The following is a 23,892-nucleotide window of genomic DNA, read 5'->3' as shown; positions in this document are numbered from 1 at the left end:
GTTTGTGCCAGTTAACAATTTAAAAATAATTAAAAGCAAACCAAAAGTATAAGAAGCTATAGAAGCCCCTGCTTGAGGGAGCTCATTGGAGACAGACTTTAGTTCTCAGAGCAGGCAGAGGCAGGTGCCTCCTCACGGTTGCAACCTCTGTATCAGACACTGTGCTCTGAGCATTAGGTTGTTTTATAAAGGCTATTTATTGCATTGTTGTTCTCATCCTGTTTTAAAACAAAGCATCTATTTAACTCCATTTCTGGAAGAATCCAGTACTTCCACAGGGCCCCTAGTGTGAAGCATCCTGCAAGAGCTCCCAGTGGACTGGTGTTTCCAGGAAGAAGGCATCACCTAGCCCATGTTAAAGGCCCTCAGAAGATGATAAGTGTTGATTTCCACATTAATATAAAGAAGAGAGGCTCAGATTTTTATATAAAAAAGCAGTCTCTTATGAGATTAGACACTTACTGTGTGGGAGCAGCCAAATGAGTCTACTTCAGATGTGACTTGGACTGTTTTAGAATTTGGTTCTCTGTTACTAGTTCTACATCTCTGAACAAGGGAGAACAGAAGAAAGACTCCAAACCAGTTGTTGTGAGAGACTTAGCAGTGTCTTTGACCATTACAGAAGAGGATGTTCCATAACCTTGAACACGCTCCTTCCTCCACATCTTTCTGGTAACTCCTGGATATGCCACAAAGCTAAAAGAACTAGGGAAGAGGTGTCATAAATTCTTTTCAGGAGCTGAAGGATGTGGCATTTTTATCTGGCTGATTGATTTTTTGCTCTGCTTTGGTTTTTCTGTTGCAGAGGTTTTAAATAAGATTATATTTAATGAATCCAATGGTGGGTAGTGAGAGAATTCTTGGCACAAGTGAGACTTGCTTTTAGTGCAATATGCCTCTAAACACTGTTGTACGGGTACCCAAAAGATGTTAAGACTGGATGCATTTCATGGACCAGATGGACCCACAGTCACATCAGGACTGAGCTCCTAATTCCTATTCTTGTCTGCTCTTCTAATACCAGTGCGATAAAACTTTATTTTCTCTGACAAGACTTGCACTGCTCCTGTTTAGCCAAGTACTTTTCATAGTGTCTTTAGGTTATCACCTAATAGTGCTTTGGCTTGTGTAAGCATGAGGCCATGATAAAAAGGTCACAGCTTGCACATGAGGGAAAAGAAAAATATGTAAGAGTTACTGCAGTTTTTCTAAAGTGAAGTTCTGGAAAAATTCATGTAAACTGTGCAGAGCTGTAATGTGAAAGGGGACATTTGTTTCTTCAGAAGGAATTATTATGGTGCAAGAACTGTCTTGGCAGATACACAGAACATATTTGCCCAGTGTGTAAATAACTTTTTCTTCTGCAAAACTTCAAGTGAATAAGTAACTTTTTGAAAGGCAAAAAATCCATCTCTTTACCTTCTCTACAAATACACATACCTGTTCCTTAAAAAAAAAAAAAAGTGAGAAAGAGAAAGGGAGAAAAAGCAGCTTTTTCATTCTACCTTTTGACCTCAGTGGTTTTGTTTGGTTTGCTGATCAGCACAAGTTTCAAATGTCAAACCAAAGAGTATTGCTCATGAAAAGAAATCTGCTGGCAAAGGTGACTCCCCCATTGAGGTCACATTCTAGAGTTCGAAGTGTGGGAAAATTGATAGTTTTTCCCCATTTTCCTAAGAGATTACTCATATAAATATTTTCTAATTGCAGAAAACACTACACATGACTTTGCCCATTGAAATGTATTCATTTGAGTGTCTATTGCGCAGTTTCTCTAGATGGAATGCCTTCCTTTCCCAAATTGCGTGCAAATGGGTCCATCCTTATTGGCTGACCTAGGGAGGAATGAAACCTTTCCAAACCATTGCAGCTGACTGAAATTCCTCTTGAGCTCAATACACAGGAGTTCTGTGCTCTTGGAGGTGCTGCATGCAAATCTGGCATTACATGTTGTTCAGCCATGAACTTCTCATCTGTATGCAGTAGCATGCTGGCCATGTTAACATTGTATGTTAATACCAAGCAGAAGCTCTCAGTTGGACCAGCTCTGTTGAGACCAGAGTCACTGTTTTCTGCTGGAAAGGGATCTTTAAGACAAACTGCAAATAGTGTCTGCGAGACTCCCTTTTACAGTAAGTTGTGGCTATGTCACCAGCTTCTATCATTTTATGACTCAGAGAGAGGTTGCTCTGACTCCAGGTACAGATTTTTTTCCAATTTAATGGTGAGTATATGAGGACACAGAACCCAGAGCTTTAGCATAGAACATAAGTGTGCCCACTGTTACACCAAAGTCAGCCTCCATTTTGCCAGAAGTCAGATAAAATTCTTGCTTATTTTCTTTAGACTATCTACACTATTTCACCTAGATTTTTTTCTCTATATTTACTTTGTGAGTTGTCAGTTGCAAAAGTTCATTATTTTCCGTACAAGAAAGGAAAAAAAAGATTTAAATCTTATACTTTAAATCTTATCAGGACTTAAAGTATGCAGGCCACATTTTCAAAGGAATGAACAAAACAAAACTAAATGACTTTTTCTCATTTCTCATCAAAATTCATTTTAAATGGATTTTGACATCCAGGAGGTTGGAACTACTTAGTGTTTTCTCATGATTCCCAAGCAGGTCCATCGTATACTTTAAAAGAACTAATGAATATATCACCCTGCAGAACACTAATGCATGCATTATTCATTCTGCCTCAGCTTGTTTGAAATGTTTGCTTGAAGAGGAACTCTAGTAGGTACTGTTTCATTTCATCACTTACAGTGCCTGCAACCAGACTGTAGTAAAATTTACAACGCTGGGCTCTTTTATGATTAATATACTACTGCCCTAAGAATCTGCAATTCGTTCAGTACCATTACACACATGGGTCTCTGTTGGATACCGCTCTTCATGACTTCACATATCATGAATTTAAAGCTAGTAAATGTTTCCTTAAAGCATGTTTTGAATAGCATATATCAGACATAGGAGGCATTCTATGAGACTGTAGAGGAGCTCCTTTAGAAGAAGCTGATAAAGTTATATCTAAGAAAGCAGCCAAAAATTAATTAATCTGTTCATGTTGACTCATCTGCAATTTAGACCTAGGTAAGCCTCCAGTGCAAAAAGACCCATGAGACTTCTTTGCCTCAGACTGTAGCAGCAAGACTGGCCTTCAGGAATCCCATGGTCCAGAAGCCAGGCTGAGAGGCTGGAGCAAGGAAGATATATCAGGTCAGGGAATACTTGAGCAAACCGAACATTCTTAAGTCCATGAGCGCTGACAGCATGCACCCATGACCGCTGAGGAATCTGGCAGACATGATTGCAAAACCACTCTCTTTGCTCAAGCATGACAAGAGGGAGAAGTGTCCCAAGTCTGCAGGAAAGGAAATGACACACCTACCTTCAAGAGGGATGAGAAGGAGGGCCCAGGGAGCTACAGACCAGTCAGGCTTCCATCAACAGCTAATTTCCAGGCACATAAAAGGAAAACAGTCATCAGGACTCATCAGCATGGTTTCACCAAGGGGAAGTTATGCCTCATCAACATGATAGTGTTCTATGGTGAAGTAATCCACCTGATCGATGAACAGGGAGCACTGGACGTTGTCTTCCTGGACTTCAGTAAGGCTTTAACACTTCCTCCCATAAGTTTGTCACAGAGAAGCTACTCAAGCATGGGTTAGATGAGCAGACAATGAGGTAGACTGAAAACTGGATGAATGGGTGCGCCCAGAGGATAGTGTCAGTAGTGCAAAGTCTAGTTAGAGGCCAGTACCACAGAGTACCCCAAGGGTCAGTACTGGGTTTGGTGCTATTTTACATCTTCACTGATGATCTGGATGATGGGGAAGAGTGCACCCTCAGTAAATTCATGAATGACACACAACATGGGACGGGAGTGGCTGACTCAAAAGAAAGCCATACTGCCATCCAGAAGAATGTGGACATGGCCTGCTTTAGCAGCGTGGCTGGACTGGGTGACCTCCCAACATCCACTTCAAAATCACCTGTTCTGTGATTCTGTGACTCCTCAACAAATAAATGGATCAAAAGAGCCAGTGATGTCTCCATCACTTAGTTATCGGGCATAGCAATGGAGATGTGGAAATTCTACAACACTCTAACTCTGACACCTTTTTGTTCTCACCATGGGAAATAGAAAATGACAACACAGAATAAAAACAAAAACAAAAACAAAAAAAGCCTAGCTGGCACTTGGAATGGCTTTCTTGTGGTGGAATCTGCACTGCTCAGAGTAGAGAAGGCAAATGAGAAACCAGAATGTGAAACCATTATACATGCCACTGTCTAGCTGCAACAGCCTTCTGCCCTTCTCCTGAAATATAAAATAACACACAAACCAAATACTAATAGAGTCATAATAGAAAGTGATGAATTGTGAATGTGGCTTCCTCTGGAAACTGGGATGGAGGTCTAGCACATGCACACTTATCTCCATGAACAGCAACAGGGAAAAGAGCAGTCACCTTCCTTCTCCAAATTCCATTAGAACATTTGAAATTTCATGCTATGTCTCTTAGATGAAGAAAGTTTTGCCAAGGAGCGTAATAAGTTAATGGTAAATTTTTTATTTCTTTGTATTTTTCCATTCATCCTGTGTGTGATTACAAAAGCTGCATTCATATTTTTTATTAAAATATTCAGTGCCAGAAAGCAGTTACACTTCATGAGACAAAATGTTTTAGTTCTTATACCCCGTAGCACAGACTTTTAGGGCATCATTTACCAAATTTGTCCAACATGTTCAACTATTAAAGCAAAATTAGCAAAGGTTTGTATTATACACTGTTTGAATTGTATGTAATTAAACCTAAACAAGCTCAATTGTCTCCTAGATATCTTACATTGTTTTACAGTAATCAGGCTGAGGCAGCCTTTCCTGACTGAAAATTAATGCTATATAAAGTAGTTAAAAACTGGGACTGAAAACTTCCCTTTAGAGTTCTAAGGTACAACAGAAATGAAAGAAAATTATAAAAGATGTGATCAAAAAACAGATGTGAAACACTTGCGTTGACTGAAAAAGCCTCATAACAAGATGAGACAAAGTCTGCAGATTTGGTAAGTCACCTGAGTGAGAGCAGCTGCCTGACCCTGTATCATCCAGTGACTTCTACCCAAGTCTGAATGGAAGATGATACCATATTATGGGAAAAAAAAAAAACACAACTAGAAGGAAAAAATACTGTTTCACTTTTAAATCCGCTAATGAAATACTACTGTAAAAACTAAAAAGTTTTCTAGAGCACTAAATAAACATTAAAGATATTAATTAACCATAAGTAAATGAAATATATGAACTTCTCTAAGGCCTTTAACATGGTCTCCCATGATATTCTTCTCTCCAAATCAGAAAGATATGAATTTGACTGGTGGACCATGCAGTGGATGAGGAACCTGTTTCAGGATTGTACCCAGAGGGTGGTGGTCAATGGCTCAATGTTGGGATGGAGCTTAGAGACTAGTGGTGTCCTTCAGGGGTCAGTACTGGAACTGATGCTCTTTAATATCTTCATCAGTGACATTGACAGTGAGATTGAGCGCACCCTCAGCAAATCTGTGGATGACACCAAGCTGTGGGGTGTTGTCGACACACCAGAGGGACAGGATGCCATCCAGAGGGACCTAGACAGGCTGGCAAGTGAGCTCAAGTGACCCTCATGAATCTCTCAACGAATCCAAGAGCAAGGTCTTGCACCTGGGTTGTGGCGGCTCCCACTATCAATACAAGCTGGGGGATGTAAGGATGGAGCACAGCCCTGCTAAAAGGGACTTGGGGGTACTGGTGGATGGGAAGTTGCATGTGAGCCAGCAATGTGCCCTCACAGCCCAGAAAGACAACTGTATCCTGGGCTGCATCAAAAGCAATGTGGGCAACAGAATAAGGGAGGTGATCCCACCCCTCTGCTCTGTGCTGGTGAGGCCTCACCTGGAGAACTGCATCCAGGTGTGGAGTCCTCACTACAAGAGAGACAGGGACCTGCTGGAGTGCATCCAGAAATGGGCTACAAAAATGATCCAAGAGATGGAACACCTCTCCTATGAGGACAGGCTGAGAGAGCTGAGGCTGTTCAGCCTGGAGAAGAGAAGGCTGCAAGGTGACCTGATAGAGGCCTTTCAGTATCTAAAGAGGGGCTCTAAGAAAGAAGGGGACAGACTCTTTAGCAGAGTCTGCTGTGGCAGGACAAGGGGAAATGGTTTCATACTAAACTATGACAAATATCATTGCAATTCACAAACATATTAAAAATGTATTAACATACTCTGCACAGACTCCATGACTTCAGTCTTTATGTCGTAAGTTTCAGGGGAATGGCATATAGATGCAAAACTGGTGTTTTTTTTATGCTCTTTGTTAGAGTGCATCCATACAGACTTCTGTTTTTCAGGATCAAATACCAAGAATTTTGTGAGATACAGCAAGATGTATTCTTTTTCTGAACAAAAACATCTGGTTGGAAATAAACTCAGAGTCAATTTTTGTAATGGATGACATTTAATTTTTCTCCCCACATGATCAATAGAGATAATTCTGGGTGTTTGGGGTTTTATTGTTGTTGGTGCTGCTTTTTCTTGATGCATATAGAAAAAGGACCTCTTAATGGATGGGAAAAATCTACCCAAAAGGAATTCATTGAAAGAGGCACCTCACTTAACTGAGACCAAGATGTCACTGTGCATCCTAAATACCAGTAAAATTTTAAGAGCAGACAATTACACCTAAATGGAAAACACTTCAGTAGAACAGAACATTCTGACACTACAGGAAGCCTGTCTTACTAATATTGAAAATATAATAATAATGACATTAAGATCACTAACTAGAGGATACTTGATACACATACATTGCTTATATTATGTGTTTATATGTTTATTTTACATATTTTATTACTGCTATTCATTGATTTAGAATACGAACTGTATTTTATTATTTTAGATATTTATTAGAAAGATTGAAATTTAGCCAGGAACAGAAAAGAAGTGATGGGACATTTCTGTTGACTCAAGACATTGACTGCAAGTCGTGCTAACACAACAGCAGGGATCGGCACAACAGTGACAGAATTAGTCCTTCCTGTTGACTGTCTCATGGTTATACTTCTAAACCCTGCCTTAAGCATATAGGGTAACCAAGGCAATAGCCAGCTACAAGCATCTTGTGCTCCAAGATATCAAGATGCTGTGCTAAAAAAATTTAACTTAATTCGCAGATGAAAACGCACTAAGAAGAAAAACAAAAAATCTGCAGTTTGTGCTCACCTAGGCAGTATTTCAACAGGCTCACAATTCTTTGACATTGGAATAACTCCTTACACATTGTATACGTGGAAGAAGTGACATCTAGTGGCTGCTACAGCCAGCTACTTGTTGATTCAGCCATCACGCCTCTACCTTTTCTGCAAGGTGTTCCACCATCCCTATCTTTCTCCTTTCTTTCTTCTGCTCCCTGCTTACTCCAAGTGCCCATTGCAAGTCAACCAGCTTTTCTGTCTGAAGATTATTCCTTCAGGACAAAAATCCGACAGGAGAATGATTCAAGGATTAGGACTGTAGACGAGAAGTCCACATCTCACTTAACTGAGAAATTTGATGTTCAGGTTTGCAGTAGCATTTGGTCACAGAGCCATTTATGTTGAAGTTTATTTTAATTCTCAAAAAATATTAAACTTGACTTCCCATATGTATTCTAACTAAATTTTTTACTTGACTCTGACATACATTAAAACTAATGCTGTACAGAGTACTCTCAAAAATCACAGATTAAAAGCTGCATGGAGTAGATATTTTTAAATTTTCTTCTGAAAAACCCCACCCCATTAGGACACTTCTAGGGCTGAGAAAAGGAACACAGAAGTGTTAAACATTTTGCCTGGGGAAAAATCCTGTAAATATCCAATATCTCAAGGAATTCTCATATATATAAACTAATTTCAAATCCATTATCATTAGCTCAAAAACCAAGTATTTCCATACTAAATGGCTCTGCATAGATAACATTACATAAGGACCTAGAAAATTTCCCCCTTGATCTGCTTTCATGGAACATTTCTCAAAATAACATCACATGGGCAGAATGTGTACACCAGGCAAGACCGAGCTGGGCAGATCTCCAACCTGGAAACTCTGGAATGATCCCAGGAAAATGGGATCCTACAACAGCCTCAGGAATAAAGCCCGGTCACGGGAATGGGGTCTTACCACACCTTGCTGCTCTTACAACTGATATCAGAACTTGCTGGAAAAGAACACATTATTTTAAGTGAGCGCTTAAAATAGCACTTTGCCTTTCTTTCCTACCTTGAAATAACCTGTTCACAGTGCATGCGCAACTTCCAACATTTGCTGTAGCTGATACTTACAGGAGGTGTTTTCATTTTTGCTGCGCTAATAGCAATATGCATTTCAATTTATGTTCTAATCTTGTAATGTTCAAGATTTTAGGACTGAAACTAAGAAAGTAATACATATTGCAGCAAAAGAAAAATAAAAGCATGCAAAATCACAAATGCCAGAAAAACATACCATGAAACTATAATGCCACATTAATATTTAATAATTTTAGAACCTGTATCGCTAAGAAATGTTAGAAGGTTTGCCTCACATAGCAAAGAAAACAAGTTTTGTAAGAAGAAATAATGTAAGATACAGCTGGTATACAATATAGCCGGGACAAGAGCCAGACAGGCTTTCAGGCTGAAACACCATTCAAAGTTGAGAAAAATACCATTTCCAACTAGAAGAAAATGAAGTCTGAAAAACGTTTTTATTCATTTCTCAGCTACATCAGTTGCCTAATAAAAGATGTTAACTATCCCTTTCATTTTGAGTCCATTTTGACAGAAACAAGCCACCAAATATCAGCAACAACTAACTCCCCAAGAAGGAAAGATCCATTTGAGAAGACTGTGGCATAGCTATTCCACTACACAGTCTGCATAAGGATCATTTCTTAGTGGTAATGGGAACACATGCTAAGACAGAGAGCTAACTTCGACACCTCCAGAATAACCTTTCAAAAAAATCTCTAAACATGCAAGCAGGAGGGAATGGACATATGCATCATAGCTGATTGAGAGAAAACATGTTTGTTGAGATAAATATTAGCTGAAATCTACTTTTTGATAACTCACATTAATACACACATGTACATGTTGCATCAAGAGAACTGTGCCCAGCAGGTCAAGGGAGGTGATTCTGCCCCTCCACTCTGCTCTCATGAGGGTATTGTGTCCAGTTCTGGGGTCCCCAACTCAAGAAGGACATGGAGCTGTTGGAGCAGGTCCAGAGGAGGGCCACGAAGACGATCAGAGGGCTGGAGCACCTCCCTATGAGGATAGGCTTGGAGAGCTGGGGCTCCTCAGGTTGGAGAAGAGAAGGCTCTGGAGGGACCTTATAGTGGCCTTCCAGTACCTGAAGGGGACCTAAAGCAAAACTGAGGAGGGACTTTTTATAAGAGCAGGTAGTGACAGGATGAGGGGAAATGGCTTTAAGCTGGAAGAGGGTAGATTCAGTCTAGATACTAGGAAGAAATTCCTTACTCTGAAGGGTGGCCAGACACTGGAACAGGCTGCCCAGTGAAGTTGTGGATGCCCCTTCCCTGGAAGTATTCAAGGCCAGGCTGGATGGGGCTTTGAGCAACCTGGTCTAGAGGGAGGTGTTCCTGCCTATAGCAGGGGGGTTGGAACTAGATGATCTTACAGGTCCCTTCCAACCCAAACTTTTCGATGATTCTATGAGACCATCTTAGCCCCACTGTACAGGTCTCAGTAGCACTTACTGCTGTAGGATTTTCCTAAATGAGAGCAAAACATGAGCACTAAGGATGTGCCTGTTTTGTGGCAATTCATATTATACATCCTCAACACACGTGTAGTGCATGAGGTGACAAAGATCCTAATTCTCCTTTCAAAGTGGAGGCATACTTCGCAGGGCACTCATAAGGCACACTAGGACTCTCCTCAAAGTATCAAAGGTCGTGATTCACACTATTCTTTAAAAGGCTCACTTCAGTTTTCCCCTATTTTGAGACAAAAATAAGGCTTATCTTCACAAGAAACACAATCCAGCAAGGGGAGGTATAGGTACCGTTGAGTCACGGCCTGAACCACTGATTGAGCACCTGGAAAAAAGACCGAGTCAGCCCTGGGAGCACAGGTGAAGGCAATTCACCTGTACAACTGGAAGGGGAGGAGCCTGGTTCCACTCCTCTTAGGCCTCACTTAAGGGCTGACTGCCACTGAGGAAGGATCTCTTTCTGGACATTCCTTCTGCCTCTCTTGTAACGCCTTTTCCATCATGCTGATCTTTCTGATCGCTACAGGGGATAATAGCTTATCTGTTTATGCTTAAAATACAAAAATCATGTTTTCTAATTTTAAAAATGTGCAATATTTACAGAAATAACACATTCACATGTCTTCAATTCCTCTGTTTTGGCAACTTGTGAATACTGGCATAAATCACTAATAGTTCCTATCAGGAACATGGAAAATGGTGGATAAACCATCAGATGCAAGCTGCACAAAATATTTCATTGTGTTTTTCTTTTGATTACTCTAATACACAGAACTCAAAATTTTCAGAAAAACAACAAGAAAAAATCGTTCAGGTGCCCCAATCCTATTTCTGTATTTTCCCTTCCTATTTTCTTCATATTCAATACAATTTCATATGTCCAAACCTTGGTAAATTCTTTTCATGTTTTTATTCCGGTCAGCTTTGGCCGCCTCCTCCAATACAGCACACAGACAATAAAGAAAATTACAGGATTGTAGGGGTTGAAAGGGACCTCTGGAGGTCACCAAGTCCAACTCCCTGGTAAAGCAGGTTCCCTACAGGATGTTACACAGAAAAGCATCCAAGTGGGTTTTGAGTATCTCCAGAGAAGGCTCCACAACCTCTCTGGGCAGCCTGTTCCAGTGCTCTGTCACTCTTCCAAGTAAAGAATGTTTTTGCTCATGTTGAAATGGAACTTCTTACATTCCAGTTGGTGCTTATTGCCTCTTGTCCTGTTGCTGGGTACCACTTAAAGGAGCTTGGTCCCATCCTCTTGGCTCCTGTCTATTACATACTTGTAAGCATTGATAAGATCCCCTCTCAGCCTTCTCTCCTCCAGGCTGAACAATGCGAGGTTGCTCAGTCTTTCCTCATATGGGAGTTGCTCCAGTCCCTTCATCATATTCGTGACCCTCTGCTGGACTCTCTCTAGAAGATCCTTGTATTTTTGGAACTGAGGAGCCCAGAACTGGACAAAGAATTCCAGATGTGGCCTCACCAGGGCAGAGTACACGGGGAAGATCACCTCCCTCAAACTGCTGGCCAGTAATTATCCACAAAATGAATGAATAAAAGTTAGACTGAATTTCATCAGAGTAATTCCTAACCAATTTCAGCTATTCTTAAAAGTAAAAACCACGTGGAAAGCAATTTTTGGAGCTAAATAGTTGATAATATCTCTGTCTGGAAACAGAAAATATTAATGAATTCACACTCCAGCAAAATGCTTTGGTATTTCCTGCAAAGAACAAAAGTCTTCAGGTATGGTAAATTTAATGTCCTAACTACTACTTCCTATCCTAATCTAATGAATCATTAGGTAAACCTGGTTGAAAAGCATCTGTATATTTTGAAGATAATGATAATAATTATTATTATAACATATTAATTGAAAAGTAAGGCTCAAATACTGAATGTTGCATCAAAATGCTTTTTAGAGAAAAAGAAAGCATTGCCTACGGGAACAATTTTAAGAAATCATCTTCTCAAAGACATGTTTTGCAAATATTAGGACTTACTTCTGAATTAGGGGAATGAGTTGGCTAAAATACTTCTAAAGCTCTTTGTAGTCAGAAGTTATCTTATGTATTTATGGGAAGATTTGATGTGTGCTTATTGAAAACTAACAGTAGAATACAGCTTAGTAAAACACAAAATTAGCATGGGAGAAGTCTATAGACTACATGTGTTCCAGGTTCTGGTTGATAAAATAACCAGCTTTTTTGTTTTTAAGAGTTATGAATTTCAAAGGCAATTATTTTGAAAAGAATACATTCACAAGAACAACGTTGCTAAGGCTACTGCCTACTATAACTTAAAAGATGGTGGTTGTCTCTAAGTCATTGTATGTCTTCTGAGATAATATGATATAACACCCAATCAAACAGAAATTTAACCCAAAACACAGTGCTTTAAGGCCAAAGCCACAGAGTTGGTCCCTCAATGAAATGGAAGAGAATTGGCTAGTTTAGAGAAGTTTAATTCACTCGTCTTGAAACTTCCTCACTGCTCCTGTCATTGGCTGAGAATTCAAAACTTCAGAATATAAAGTTTCTTATCCAGAGGGTTCATTGCAATTCATATGGGAAACCAACTCAGCAATTCTGCAGGTCCACTAGTGCGAGTCTTTTTATCTCAAATGTTACGCTATTTGTTATACTGAATGTTTTGAACTGTATTCTGGTCTTCCCCATCACCTCAGCTTCACAACGATGCCACGTTGTTCAATCATTTAATAAAATCCATTTAATAATCTGAGAAACTGCAGTATGTGTCTAAGATGAGGACTACAGAAATCCAAAGGTAATGTGGGGGCATTTCCCATATGAATGAAAAATTTCTGAAGTTTCTCATTCATATCATCTCCCATTCAGTCATATTCACACAGATGTTTAATGACTTACAACTGTCTTAATGACCAAGTGAGCAATTTTACGATTGCAAAATATATTAGGAAGGGCAGTGGAGTTTAGAATCAACTGCAACAGGCAGCCTACACTCCAGGTGGAAAGCTGCTTCTCTTTTCTAGTATGGTAAAAGAGGATGGTAAGGTGGGGCTACATTATGGCTCCCTGTAGAATAAGCTCTGCAAAAAAAAATGAAAAGGTGTCAACCTCCTGGATAACTGAGATTAGATACTTCTAAATGCTAACTCCTGCAAATATCAAAGGCCATAATGATTTCATACATAAAAGAAAAAGGAACAGGCATGTAAAAAGTAACTGGTCCCTACCCTTGCCATATTGCCCTGCAGAAAAACATGGTTCTGAGGACTATGGGCAAAATTCAGCAGCTTCATGTGCAACACTAACACACTGTTCTCAACTGTAATTGGGTAAGTAGAAGGAGTGTTTTATGATATCTGCGAAAGTCAAAAAATAATGAAATTGATGTTACGTTAAGGATTCATCCCCTGCCAGATTCACAAAGACCCAAAAACCCAAATTGAGACTGAACTCCATCCTGCAATTACCAAATCTCTCAGAAGCAGAAAATGTAAAACAATGAGGCCAAATAAACTTCCTGGATAACTGTGCTATATGATCACTTTACTGCAGCTCAGGGTTCACTCTCAGGGCTGCAGTTGTATGGAAGCTTCTGAATACAAGCAGGACAGCAGAGAAAAGGTCCTACTGAATGCAATTAAAGCCATATATTGCTTCTTTGTAGAAGGATAAATGAGTTCTGAATTCATGTAAAACTGTCTACAAAACAAAAATAAATCCCCACCGATGACCAAGCAAACTTCACAGTGCACCACGAATACTGTAGCGATACTTACGCATTTCACTATGTAGATTATACTCCTCTGGTTCTAAAATTCAGATATAATCAGATCCCCTCACGTGTTATGCTTTACTAAGCTGGAATTCGGGGGGTACCTTTGGGGACAGAATGTTGGTGACAAACAAGTACTGCTGATGTGCCATTAAATCAGAGGAGAGTCAACTTCCTGTGTTGCACACACGCATTAACAACTCACCATAAAGCACTTAAGAACTTCAGCTCATTGGGCCATGGCCTGTGACAACGAGCTCTGAGAACGTACAATCAGAAAACCAAATGATTCTTCCTATCCACATCTGTAATATTTTAATAGGGAGAATGGGTAACTGCTAGTTATTACTGCATGAGACAGCTTCAACATCTGCTTGAGCTTTTTATTTTCACTAGTTGTTATTTTCCATTCTGCTCAGGATTTTTTAAATTATGGGTTAGACTGACCATGTAATAGAATAACTTAATTTAATGCTGTGCTAAAGTTCAACCACAGTCTTCCTTTAGAAGACAGTTCTTACTGAGTGTGAACCCCCTCACTCCTTCTGTCCTCCAGTTCTGCTGCTGGTTTCTTCCTTTAACAGGGGAAGGTTTGGAAAATAACCCGGTTCACAGGTTTTGTCAGCAAGGGATAGTAAATGAAGGTGAAGAGACACACAAGGACTCTTTCTGGTCTGATACCTAAGTGCAAAACATCAGAATGATAGTAATTGTTATAATCAGCACATTTAACACGTGTTCAGTGTATAATTTTATTTTCAAGGCTGTTTTTAATACATAAAGATCTGATCTTTGCAGCATGGTTACTGCTCTGATACAAAATTTATATACATATATGTAAATTTATATATATTCATATTCTTTGGGCAGCTACAAAGAAGGTGGACTGTTCAAGTCATTACCATTTCTTAAGTTTTTTAAACAGACTTTTTTTTTAAACTACCCCACACTACTGATATTGTTGGAAATATACACATTGCAAGTTCTATTAAATGAGCATTTGAATTGCACTTAGGTTCTGAACAGACCTCCCAGTATTCAAATTCCTTCTTGTAAAATTTTCCTGCAAAATCTGGAAGTTTACATTAAAGCATATATGTTTCAGTGAACCAAAACATTGCAGTGTTTTTATTTTAATGCTTATTACAAATAATTAAACACTAGAATAGAAGGAAGTAAATTAGGCCCCATATTTCTTTTATTACAGAATTATAAAGTTTGGGATGGACCTCTAAAGATCAACAAGTCCAACCCCCTGCTAAAGTAGGTTCCCTAAAGCAGGTTACACAGAAAAATGTCCAGGTGGGTTTTGAATATTTCCAGAGAAGTTCTCCACAACTTCTCTGGGAGCCTGTTCCAGTGCTCTGCATCCCTCAGGGAAGAGAAATTTTCTCTCATGTTTCAGTTTGTGCCCATTGCCCCCTGTACTGTTGCTGAGCACCACTGAAAAGAGCTTGGCCCCATCCACGTAACTTCTGCCCCTTAGATAAGCACTGATAAGATCCCCTCTCAACCTTCTATTCTTTAGGCTGAACAGTCCCAGGTCTCTCAGCCTTCCCTCATATGGGAGATGCTCCAGGCCCTTCATCATCTTCGCGGCCCTCCACTGGACTCTCTCTAGAAGTTCCCTGTCTTCCCTGAACTGGAATTGGAGACAATATTCCAGATGCGGCCTCACCAGGATCTCCCTCAACACGTTGGCCACACTTTTTAATGCACCCCAGGATATTATTGGTCTTCTTGGCCGTAAGGGCACACTGCTGTCTCATGGCTAACCTCTTGTCCACCAGGACACTGAGGTCCTTATCCACAGAGCTCCCCTCCAGCAGGTCAGTCCCTCACCTGTACTGATGCAGGTAGTACTCCTCCCCAGGTGTAGGACTCTGCACTTGACCTTGTTCAACCTTATAAGGTACCTCTCCTCTCAACCCTCCAGTCTATCCAGGCCTCACTGAATGGCAGCATAGTGTGTCAGCCACACCTCCCAACTTTGTATCATCAGTAAACTTGCTGAGGGTGGACTCTATCCCTTCATCCAAGTCATTGATGAAGATATTAAACAAGATCAGATCCAGTACCAACCACTGGGGAACATCTCTAACTACAAGCCTCCAGCCACTCACAATCCTCTGAGATCAGCCAGTCAGCCAGTTCTCAATCCATTTCTCTGCCCACCCGTGTAACCCACATCTCCTGAGCTTACCCACAAGGATGTCATGGGAACCAGTGTCAAAAGCCTTGCTGAAGTCAAGGTACATAACATCCACTGCTTTCATCCCCATATCCTGAGCCAGTCATGATATCATAGAAGGCTACCAGGCTGGTTAAGCATGATTTCCCCTTGGTGAATCCATGCTGACTACTCCTGATAACCTTCTTTTCTTCCACTTGCTTCGAGATGACATCCAGAATAAGCTGCTCCATCACTTTCCCAGGGATGAAGGTGAGCCTGACTGGCCTGTAGTTTCCCGGATTATCCTTGAAGACTGGAGTGATTTTGGCTTTCCTCCAATCCTCAGGCACCTCTCCCATTCACCATGACCTAACAAAGATGATAGAGAGCAGACTGGCAATCACTTCTGCCTGCTCCCTTAGCACTTGCGGGTGCATCCCATCTGGGCCCATGGATTTGTGTGCATCAAGTTTGCCTAGATGATCTCTGACCAGATCTTCCTTGACCAAAGGAAAGTCTTCCTTTCCCCAGACTCTCATCTCCTGGGCCTGGGATTCCCAAAGGGCAGTCTTAGCAGTAAAGGCTGAAGCAAGGAAGGTGTTCAGTAACTCTGTCTTCTAAGTGTCCTCCATTACCAGGGCAGCATACTCATTCAGCAGCAGATCCATATTTTCCCTAGTCTTCCCTTTGCTATTGACATACTTAAAGAAGCTTTTCTTCTTGTCCTTGATCTCCCTTCACCATATTTAAATCTAAATGGGCCTTAGCCAACCTTGTTACATCCTTGTATGCACTGACAATGTTCTCATATCCCTCTCAAGTGGCCACACACCATCAGCACATCTCTCCTTGTTGGTTCCTCCACCACCTGCATCAGAAAGTTATCTTCAGTGCACTGCAGGAACATTCTGTACTGCGTGTGCCTGGTAGTGTTGCTTTTCCGGTAAATATCAGGTTGGTTGAAGACCCCTATGAGAACCAGTGCCTGTGAGGCGACTTTCAGCTGTCTGGAGAACAACTTATCAACTTCTTCCTCTTGCCTAGGGGGCCTACAGTAAACACCCACAAACACCCGTATTAGCCTACCCCTTAACTCTCATCCGCAAGCTCTCCACTTGTTCATCATTCATTTCTAAACACAGCTCAATACATTCCAGTTGTTCTCTCACATAAAAAGCAACTCCACCACCTCACCTCGCCAACTTGTCTTTCCTAAAAAGTACATAGCATCCATGACAGCATTCCAGTCACACAAGCTGTCCCACCACATCTACATGATCTCAATGAGATCACAGCCCTGTGACTGCACACAGATATCTAATTCTTCCTGTTTATTCCCTGTTCTGCATTCATTGGCATACAGGCACTTCAGAGAAGAAAAGGGAGCAGAGGGATGCAAGAGGATCCTCCATAGCTACACACTCATGAGGTGGTTGGCCTTCCAGCTCACGTCATGGGAGGCAGCAAAGGATCTCTCTAAGCTCCTCTAACACCGTGAAGCCTTTTAACTGCTTCTTGCAGCTCAGCCACTAGTCATGAAAGGTCATTCACCTGTGCACATCTTGCACGGGTACTTACCACTGGGAGAAGGTTCAAGGCACTGAAACCGCCCGAGCCAAAGTAGGCTCAGTTCCCAATTTCACTATTTGAATAGAGCAGAATCACACGCTTTCTGCAAGGAACTGACACAGCAGGGTATGTATTACTTATTAGATTATGACATGGTTCCTAAAATTCCAGACTAAAGGAAGAGCTTGATTTTAGAAAGGCATTTGACAAGGTTTCCCACAATACTCAGGCATGTAAGTGTCATATAGCTTGCAGAGATGGAATATTGATCAAGTTGTAAACTGGATCCCCCAGGCTTAAATGGTTGTGATTGCGGTAGAAAACCAAGCTACGGATGAGGTAGCACTTTCAGAACAGTTACTTTTCAGTAACACTGAGGAGGACAGTGCTGAAGTCATTACTCTTTAATGCCGTCATTTTTACCTGGACAATGGGAAGGAAAGCACACTCAACAAGTTCAGAGATATTAGCAAACTGCGGGCACAATGATATATCAGTAGGCATGACTGCCAGAGGGACTTTAGGGGGCTGGAGAAACAGCTAGGTAGGCATCTCATTAAGTACAAAGCCAAATGCAAAGTGCACTATTTAGGACAGAATAACCCCTCAAAACAGCACAGTCTGCAGCTTGACTAGCTACAAAAGAGCTCTGCAAAAAACAAGAAGCTGAACATGAACCTTACAGCAAAGGCCAGCTGGTAAGCCTATAGCCAGCAGGTGAGGGAAGTGATTATTCCTGTCTACTTTGCCCTTGTGACACTGCATCTGGATTAGTGTGGCCAGTACAAGAAACCATCAACATACTGGAGTGACCCAAACCAGGAGCCATTGTGCACACATGACATACAAGGAAAAACAGGGAAGAAAAAGAACAGTTCATCTACTGAGAAGGATGAGGGAAAAATCTTCCTGTTGTTTTTGACAGGAGGGTGGGGAAAGGCTCAGACAGGTGCAGTAAAAAGATTAGGCTCAGTAATGCACACATGAAAGAAAATACAGGACAGGTAACAGACAGGCTATGGAATCTTCAGAGACTTCAGTTATCTTCAGATCAAAGTTTGGAACAAACTTATCTAAAACTGAATCTGTTTTGACCAGAGGGTTGGACTAATTAATCCCTACCTAAATTCCTCTAAAACTTTAATAGTGTGCAGACAGTTTAAACTGGAAAAGTTCTGCCAAGTGAACAGAAGTTAGCTCCCTTCACGCTCTCCTTCATTCTTGCTGCACTGCTTTGCCATGATTGATCAGAACAGATTTTCATAGTTTGTTTGATGCAGGGTAAATAACTCTTATGTAATATTAAGCAGCAGCAGAGGGCAAAGTAAAATCATCAAACAAGCAGTCAGATCCACAAGAAGCAAAGGCTGTGGTTTTGCTATTGGCCCAATTGCAAATCTTTTATGTTGGCACACGCTCCCCATGTGGGCTACTCAAAGCAAAGGGAGAGAATACTCCATGAATCAACACTAGGCTGCAGCTTCTGAAAGAGATTTCAAGTCTCACCTTGACCAAAGGTTGAAGAAACCATGAAAGCTGCACATCAGACTTGTGCAACTATAAAACTAGATTATCAGATGGCTAACATGGGCCCACACAAAACTAATGATGCTAAACAAAGCCAAGTGCAAGGTCCTGTGCCTGAGTCAGGGCAATCCCAGGTATGAGTACAAACTGGGAGAAGAAGGCCATGGTGAATGAAGAGCTGGACATGAGCTGGCAGTGTGTGCCAGCAGCCCAGAAGGCCAACAGTATCTCAGGCTGCTCAAAAGACAGGAAGGCCAGCAGGAAGAGGGAGGTGTCTGCTCCCCTCTGCTCTGATCTCATGATGGCCCAGTTGGAATACTGTGAAAGATATGGAGCTGTTGGAGGGGGGGTCCAGAGGAAGGCCATGGAGCTGTTCAGAGAGCTGGAGCACCACTCCTATGAAGGCAGGCTGAAGCCTGGAGAAGTCTCAGAGGTGACCTCATTGCAGTCTTCCAGTACTTAAAGAGAGACTATAAGCAGGAGGAAAATCAATTTTTTTTTCCACATGGGTAGATAGCAATCAGACAAGGGAGAATGGTTTAAAACTAAAAGAGGTGAAATATAGACATCAGGGAGATTTTTCACTAAAAGGGTGGTGTGGTGCTACAACATGTTGCCCAGAGAACCTGTGGATGCCCCATACCTGGAGGCATTCAAGGCCAGGCTGGATGGGGCACTGGACAGCCTGCTCACATGAGTGGCAACCCTGCCTATTGCAACTAAAATTGGATGATTTTTAAGGCCCCTCCCAACTCAAGCCATTCTATAATTCTATGAACATTATTCATTTATCATTCATTTCAAAGCTAGATACTGAAACCAACAGAACTACCTTGACCACCTTGTTAAACCAATAACTGATACCAACTGCTGTAGGTTGTCTAAACCTCCTCATTTACTCTAACTCTTACTTTAACTCTTACTAGAAGAGGTTATAGACAAGTTTCTAAGGTCAAGTGATATCATTCATACCTCAAACATTTTAAGGATCATCCAGACTTAAAGGGAAAAATAAATACATATAATACTACATTTTTGATCTTCCAACTCTCAGGAAGAACGCCAGACTACCTACCTCAGGAAACAAAACAGGACAGAAATGAGACAGTGATCAATAAAGAAAAATAACTGATTTTTTATTAGTACTTCAACAACTACCTGACTTTCCATGTTAAAGCACAGTTTTAATGATCAGACTGGTACCTCTAATCCAACTGTACATTTTTGTCTTCAAATACAAAGGAAAAAAGAATTCTCTCCATCTCCCCACCTTTTTTAAGAGCTGAGTCTTGTATTAAATACTTATAAGCAAAGACATGTTGCATACTACAGTTAGATACCTGAACTTTAGCAAGACAAAAACTAATGCTTTAGTATGTTAAATCCCTTCAACTCCCTTTTTTTGCATAATTGTGAAAGATTTTTTTTTCATACCTTAAAGAAAAACTGAATATAATGATATTAAGAGATCACACTCTACATTCAAACAAAGCTGCTGCAATGTTTTAAAGTTATAATTTAATTACAAGTAATTTCCTGCAGCGTACAACATCTTAATACTTATGTGATAATTTTTATTTTCAAATTATACAAAAAAGATTTCCAAAAGGGTAGCTTTTATATACTGTTACATTTCTTCCTGCATTACCTGTTTAAAGTCTGTGTTTTAAGTGATCTTCACATAAAAACAGAGGTAGCTACGTGGAAATACTATATTTTATATGAGGTCTCAATAAATGGCATAATACAAAGACATTTGTTCTGTCAGTACAGATGGACTAATTTCAAGACTTACTTGATAGTAAGTTATTATCCCCAAATAATAATGCTTTCTATACAAGTAAAACTATTTTTATTTAGCCTTTGTCACCATGGACAGTTGCTACATCATTATGCAAACACGATAAATGCATTTTATTAGTCAAATATTTGAGTTCCACTCAAGTACACTTAGCACAATAAAAATAAAACAGCAATCTATGCCATAATTTAATTCTTTGCTGAATTTGTTGTGGGAATTTAAACAGTGCTTTAAATTGGATTAAGGAGAAGTCAAATAATCAAAACACTGGATTTTAAGTTTGGTACGTTTCTGTGCTGTCCAAACAATAGCTTATTAAAAAAAAAATCTAATAAACTCCAGCATCTTAAATATGTTTAAAAGTGCCATTTTCAGCATCACAAAAATGTTGATTAAGAAAGCATTACTAAATTTTAAAATAGTCAATACATTTAAATATCTAAGTGAATAAAAACTGAAACACTGCAGTCCAGATTCTGTGAACAGACCAGATATGCAATGTGTTTTGGCTGTGCAGAACTGGACTATGTTTTCTCATAAAATTTAAAAAGGCAACAAGTGGAAAAGATGGAGAATCTAGCAGCTGCTGTGAACATTTAAGCAGTGCAGATGTACACTTCCTTGTCAGGTTTGAAGATCACTTGGTAGGTCCCTGAAATCCCCAGTTTTATTCCACATAATCTAAGTGGACACTACAGAAAAGTTGGACTGTATTTTAAAGAAGAGTAACTTTCCTATGCTCCTGATTCACAGCACCCATACAATCCACAAAAGGAACAGTTCAATTCTTTACAGAGATTTAACATAGTATTATGATTGGAATCTCAAATCATGTAAGGATTTATTTGCATCTGTTCACATCTGATTGTAATTTTACTTTATATTTTGATGAAATAAATAGCTATTTTTGTTCATACTGGCCAAAGGACAGCTTTAATGATAAGACAGAATACAATCTTGGCACAGCAATTTTTAGTGGATTTCCATGACAGAAGCATAGATAGAAGAAAGAAGCCAATAACCACTTAAAGATAACAAAGAGTAATTACCTCCTGCTTCCAACAGCTCAACATTAACCTTAGAAAGCATATGTTCATTCTAACGCATTGCCTCATGGGAGATTTAGTTTGATGGGCTGATGTGCCCATCCTTTCATAAAAACCTGCATCTCTCACTCAACTATATCTCCTAGGAGTCAATGCTGTCTTCTGCAAATGTTGGCTGCATTATGACAGTAAGAGATACTTCCAAATCTTGTTTTCCATGACTTCTGTGACAAAACTGTAGTCACTACTGTGAGTTGAATACAAATCAGTATTTAGCTTTGATAAGATTCCCTGGCTTTGGCCTGCAGGGCATCACAAGTCTTCTTAGCATCTCCCAACAACATGGCAGTATTGGGTTTATAGAAGATTGGATTGTCCACAGCTGCATATCCGACTCCCAAAGATCTCTTCATTACAATGACCTGCATATAAGGAGTTCTTATTGGACATAGCAAAAAACATCCATCACCCTCCCCTCAAATTCAGGAAACACAAAACCAATATACTTGATACAATGATCTCTGCTACTTATCCAAAGTATTACTCTGGATTAATTCATACATGGTTTTAAAAAAATTTTCTAAAAAAGTTTTAGCCATGAAATGTCAAATCAGTAAATCACTGCACCTTCGGGAAAGAAAATGAAGCTGTTTCAACTTAACATGTAGATGTTTATGTCTCAAATTGCAACACATACCGATGGACAAAACAGACTAATCTATGTCTCTGACAATGAGTACTTGACTCTCAAGAATATGTGAGGTCAGATGATGCTGAGCAAAATTGGTGTAGCAACTGTCAGATCAATCTAAACAGACTAAGCTGTCTATTCAACCCAGCCATTCATATTTACTTATTTGTAGCTCAATATTAAAGTTGCCTATTAAATTTCCTGTAAACTTAACAGAAACACTTCAAGGCTACAGATGTGAGCAGAACATCATTCCAATCACATCTGTGGGCAGAAGTACATTCATTGGTCTTTCTGACTGAAGTCACAAAAAGTCTCACTAAAGCATTCACTGATCATCATAAAATCATGAACACTGCATCACAATTGCAGAGTACTGACTTTTGTTGGACAAAACCAACAAAAATTGCAGAAAAAACTTTGTATGGAAATCAGAACAGTAATACAGTCTTGTTAGCTTCTCCTATAAACATTTTTTTAAATGTATCTATAGGTAGGACGGTGCTGACACAACATGGTTAAATCTCACCTGTTTGGACTTCCAGACCTCAAGAACTGGCATTCCAGCTATGATAGAGTTTGGATCTTCCTGAGCTGCTGAATTAACGGTATCATTTGCACCAATTACAAGGACTAAGTCAGTGTCTGCAGCCAGAGAAAGAAAACAAAAGTGAATAAAATTACCTGAAACCTGAACACTGAGGCTGATGCACAGGTTGATAAACTGTATGACTTGACTGAGATTTTCTGTTTTTAAAATGCTTGTACAATGTAAAAACAAAATCAAATCAAAATTCACAAGAACAAATGCAATCTACTAGAAACTTATGGCTTGCATACTAACCTGGGAAGTCTTCATTGATCTCATCCATTTCCAGAACAATATCATAGGGAACACCGGCTTCTGCTAGGAGAACATTCAGCTGGCCAGGCATACGGCCAGCCACAGGGTGAATACCAAATCTAAAATGAAAGTAAGCCCAGACACATTAATAAGGATTGGCTACTCAGTTTTATATAGTGAAATTATCACCTGTGACCTCAAAGGCCAATGAATCCTTTAAGTGTAAGCATATGTGAATCAACAGAAGAAAATAGTTAAACTTTAAAAACATTAAATCTCCCAGTGGAGCAGGGAACTGAGTGGGTGGGAAAAGGAACAAGGCCAACTGATTTGACTCTTCACCTAGACAGCAGTTGTTCATAGAATCACAGAATGGCTTGGGTTCGAAGGGACCTCAAGAATCATCAAGCTTCAACCTCCTGCCACAGGCAGGGCCACCAACCTCCATATCTAATATTAGAGCAGGCTGCTTAGGGCCACATCCACCCTGACCTTGGAACACCTCCAGGGATGAGGCATCCACAACCTCTCTGACCAACCTGTTCCAGCACCTCACCACTCTCTTGGTAAAGAACCTCCCCCGATAACCAACCTAAATCTTCCCTCCTTCAACTTAAAACCATTTCCCCTTGTCCTGCCATTATCTATCCTTGTCAAGAGTTGACTCCCCT

General features: G+C 40.2%; 1 protein-coding gene across 3 annotated transcripts in view; it reads right to left on the bottom strand.

Annotated features, from left to right (window-relative positions):
* NNT (nicotinamide nucleotide transhydrogenase) overlaps positions 19,951 to 23,892 on the bottom strand; it is a 43,845-nt gene continuing 39,903 nt past the window's right edge. For all 3 annotated transcript variants that reach the window (XM_021380909.1, XM_021380910.1, XM_021380908.1), the window contains 3 exons: positions 23,222 to 23,340; positions 22,907 to 23,022; positions 19,951 to 22,108 (listed from right to left, as the gene is read on the bottom strand). In XM_021380909.1, coding sequence (XP_021236584.1) covers positions 21,959 to 22,108; positions 22,907 to 23,022; positions 23,222 to 23,340 — 385 coding nt within the window. In that variant the 3' untranslated portion in view covers positions 19,951 to 21,958. The remainder of the gene's footprint in view (positions 22,109 to 22,906; positions 23,023 to 23,221; positions 23,341 to 23,892) is intronic.

This window comes from Numida meleagris, chromosome Z (assembly GCF_002078875.1).
Source record: "Numida meleagris isolate 19003 breed g44 Domestic line chromosome Z, NumMel1.0, whole genome shotgun sequence".
Lineage (NCBI taxonomy): Eukaryota > Metazoa > Chordata > Aves > Galliformes > Numididae > Numida > Numida meleagris.
Note: the sequence above shows the minus strand (reverse complement) of the source record. Positions and strands in the feature narration are given on the sequence as shown.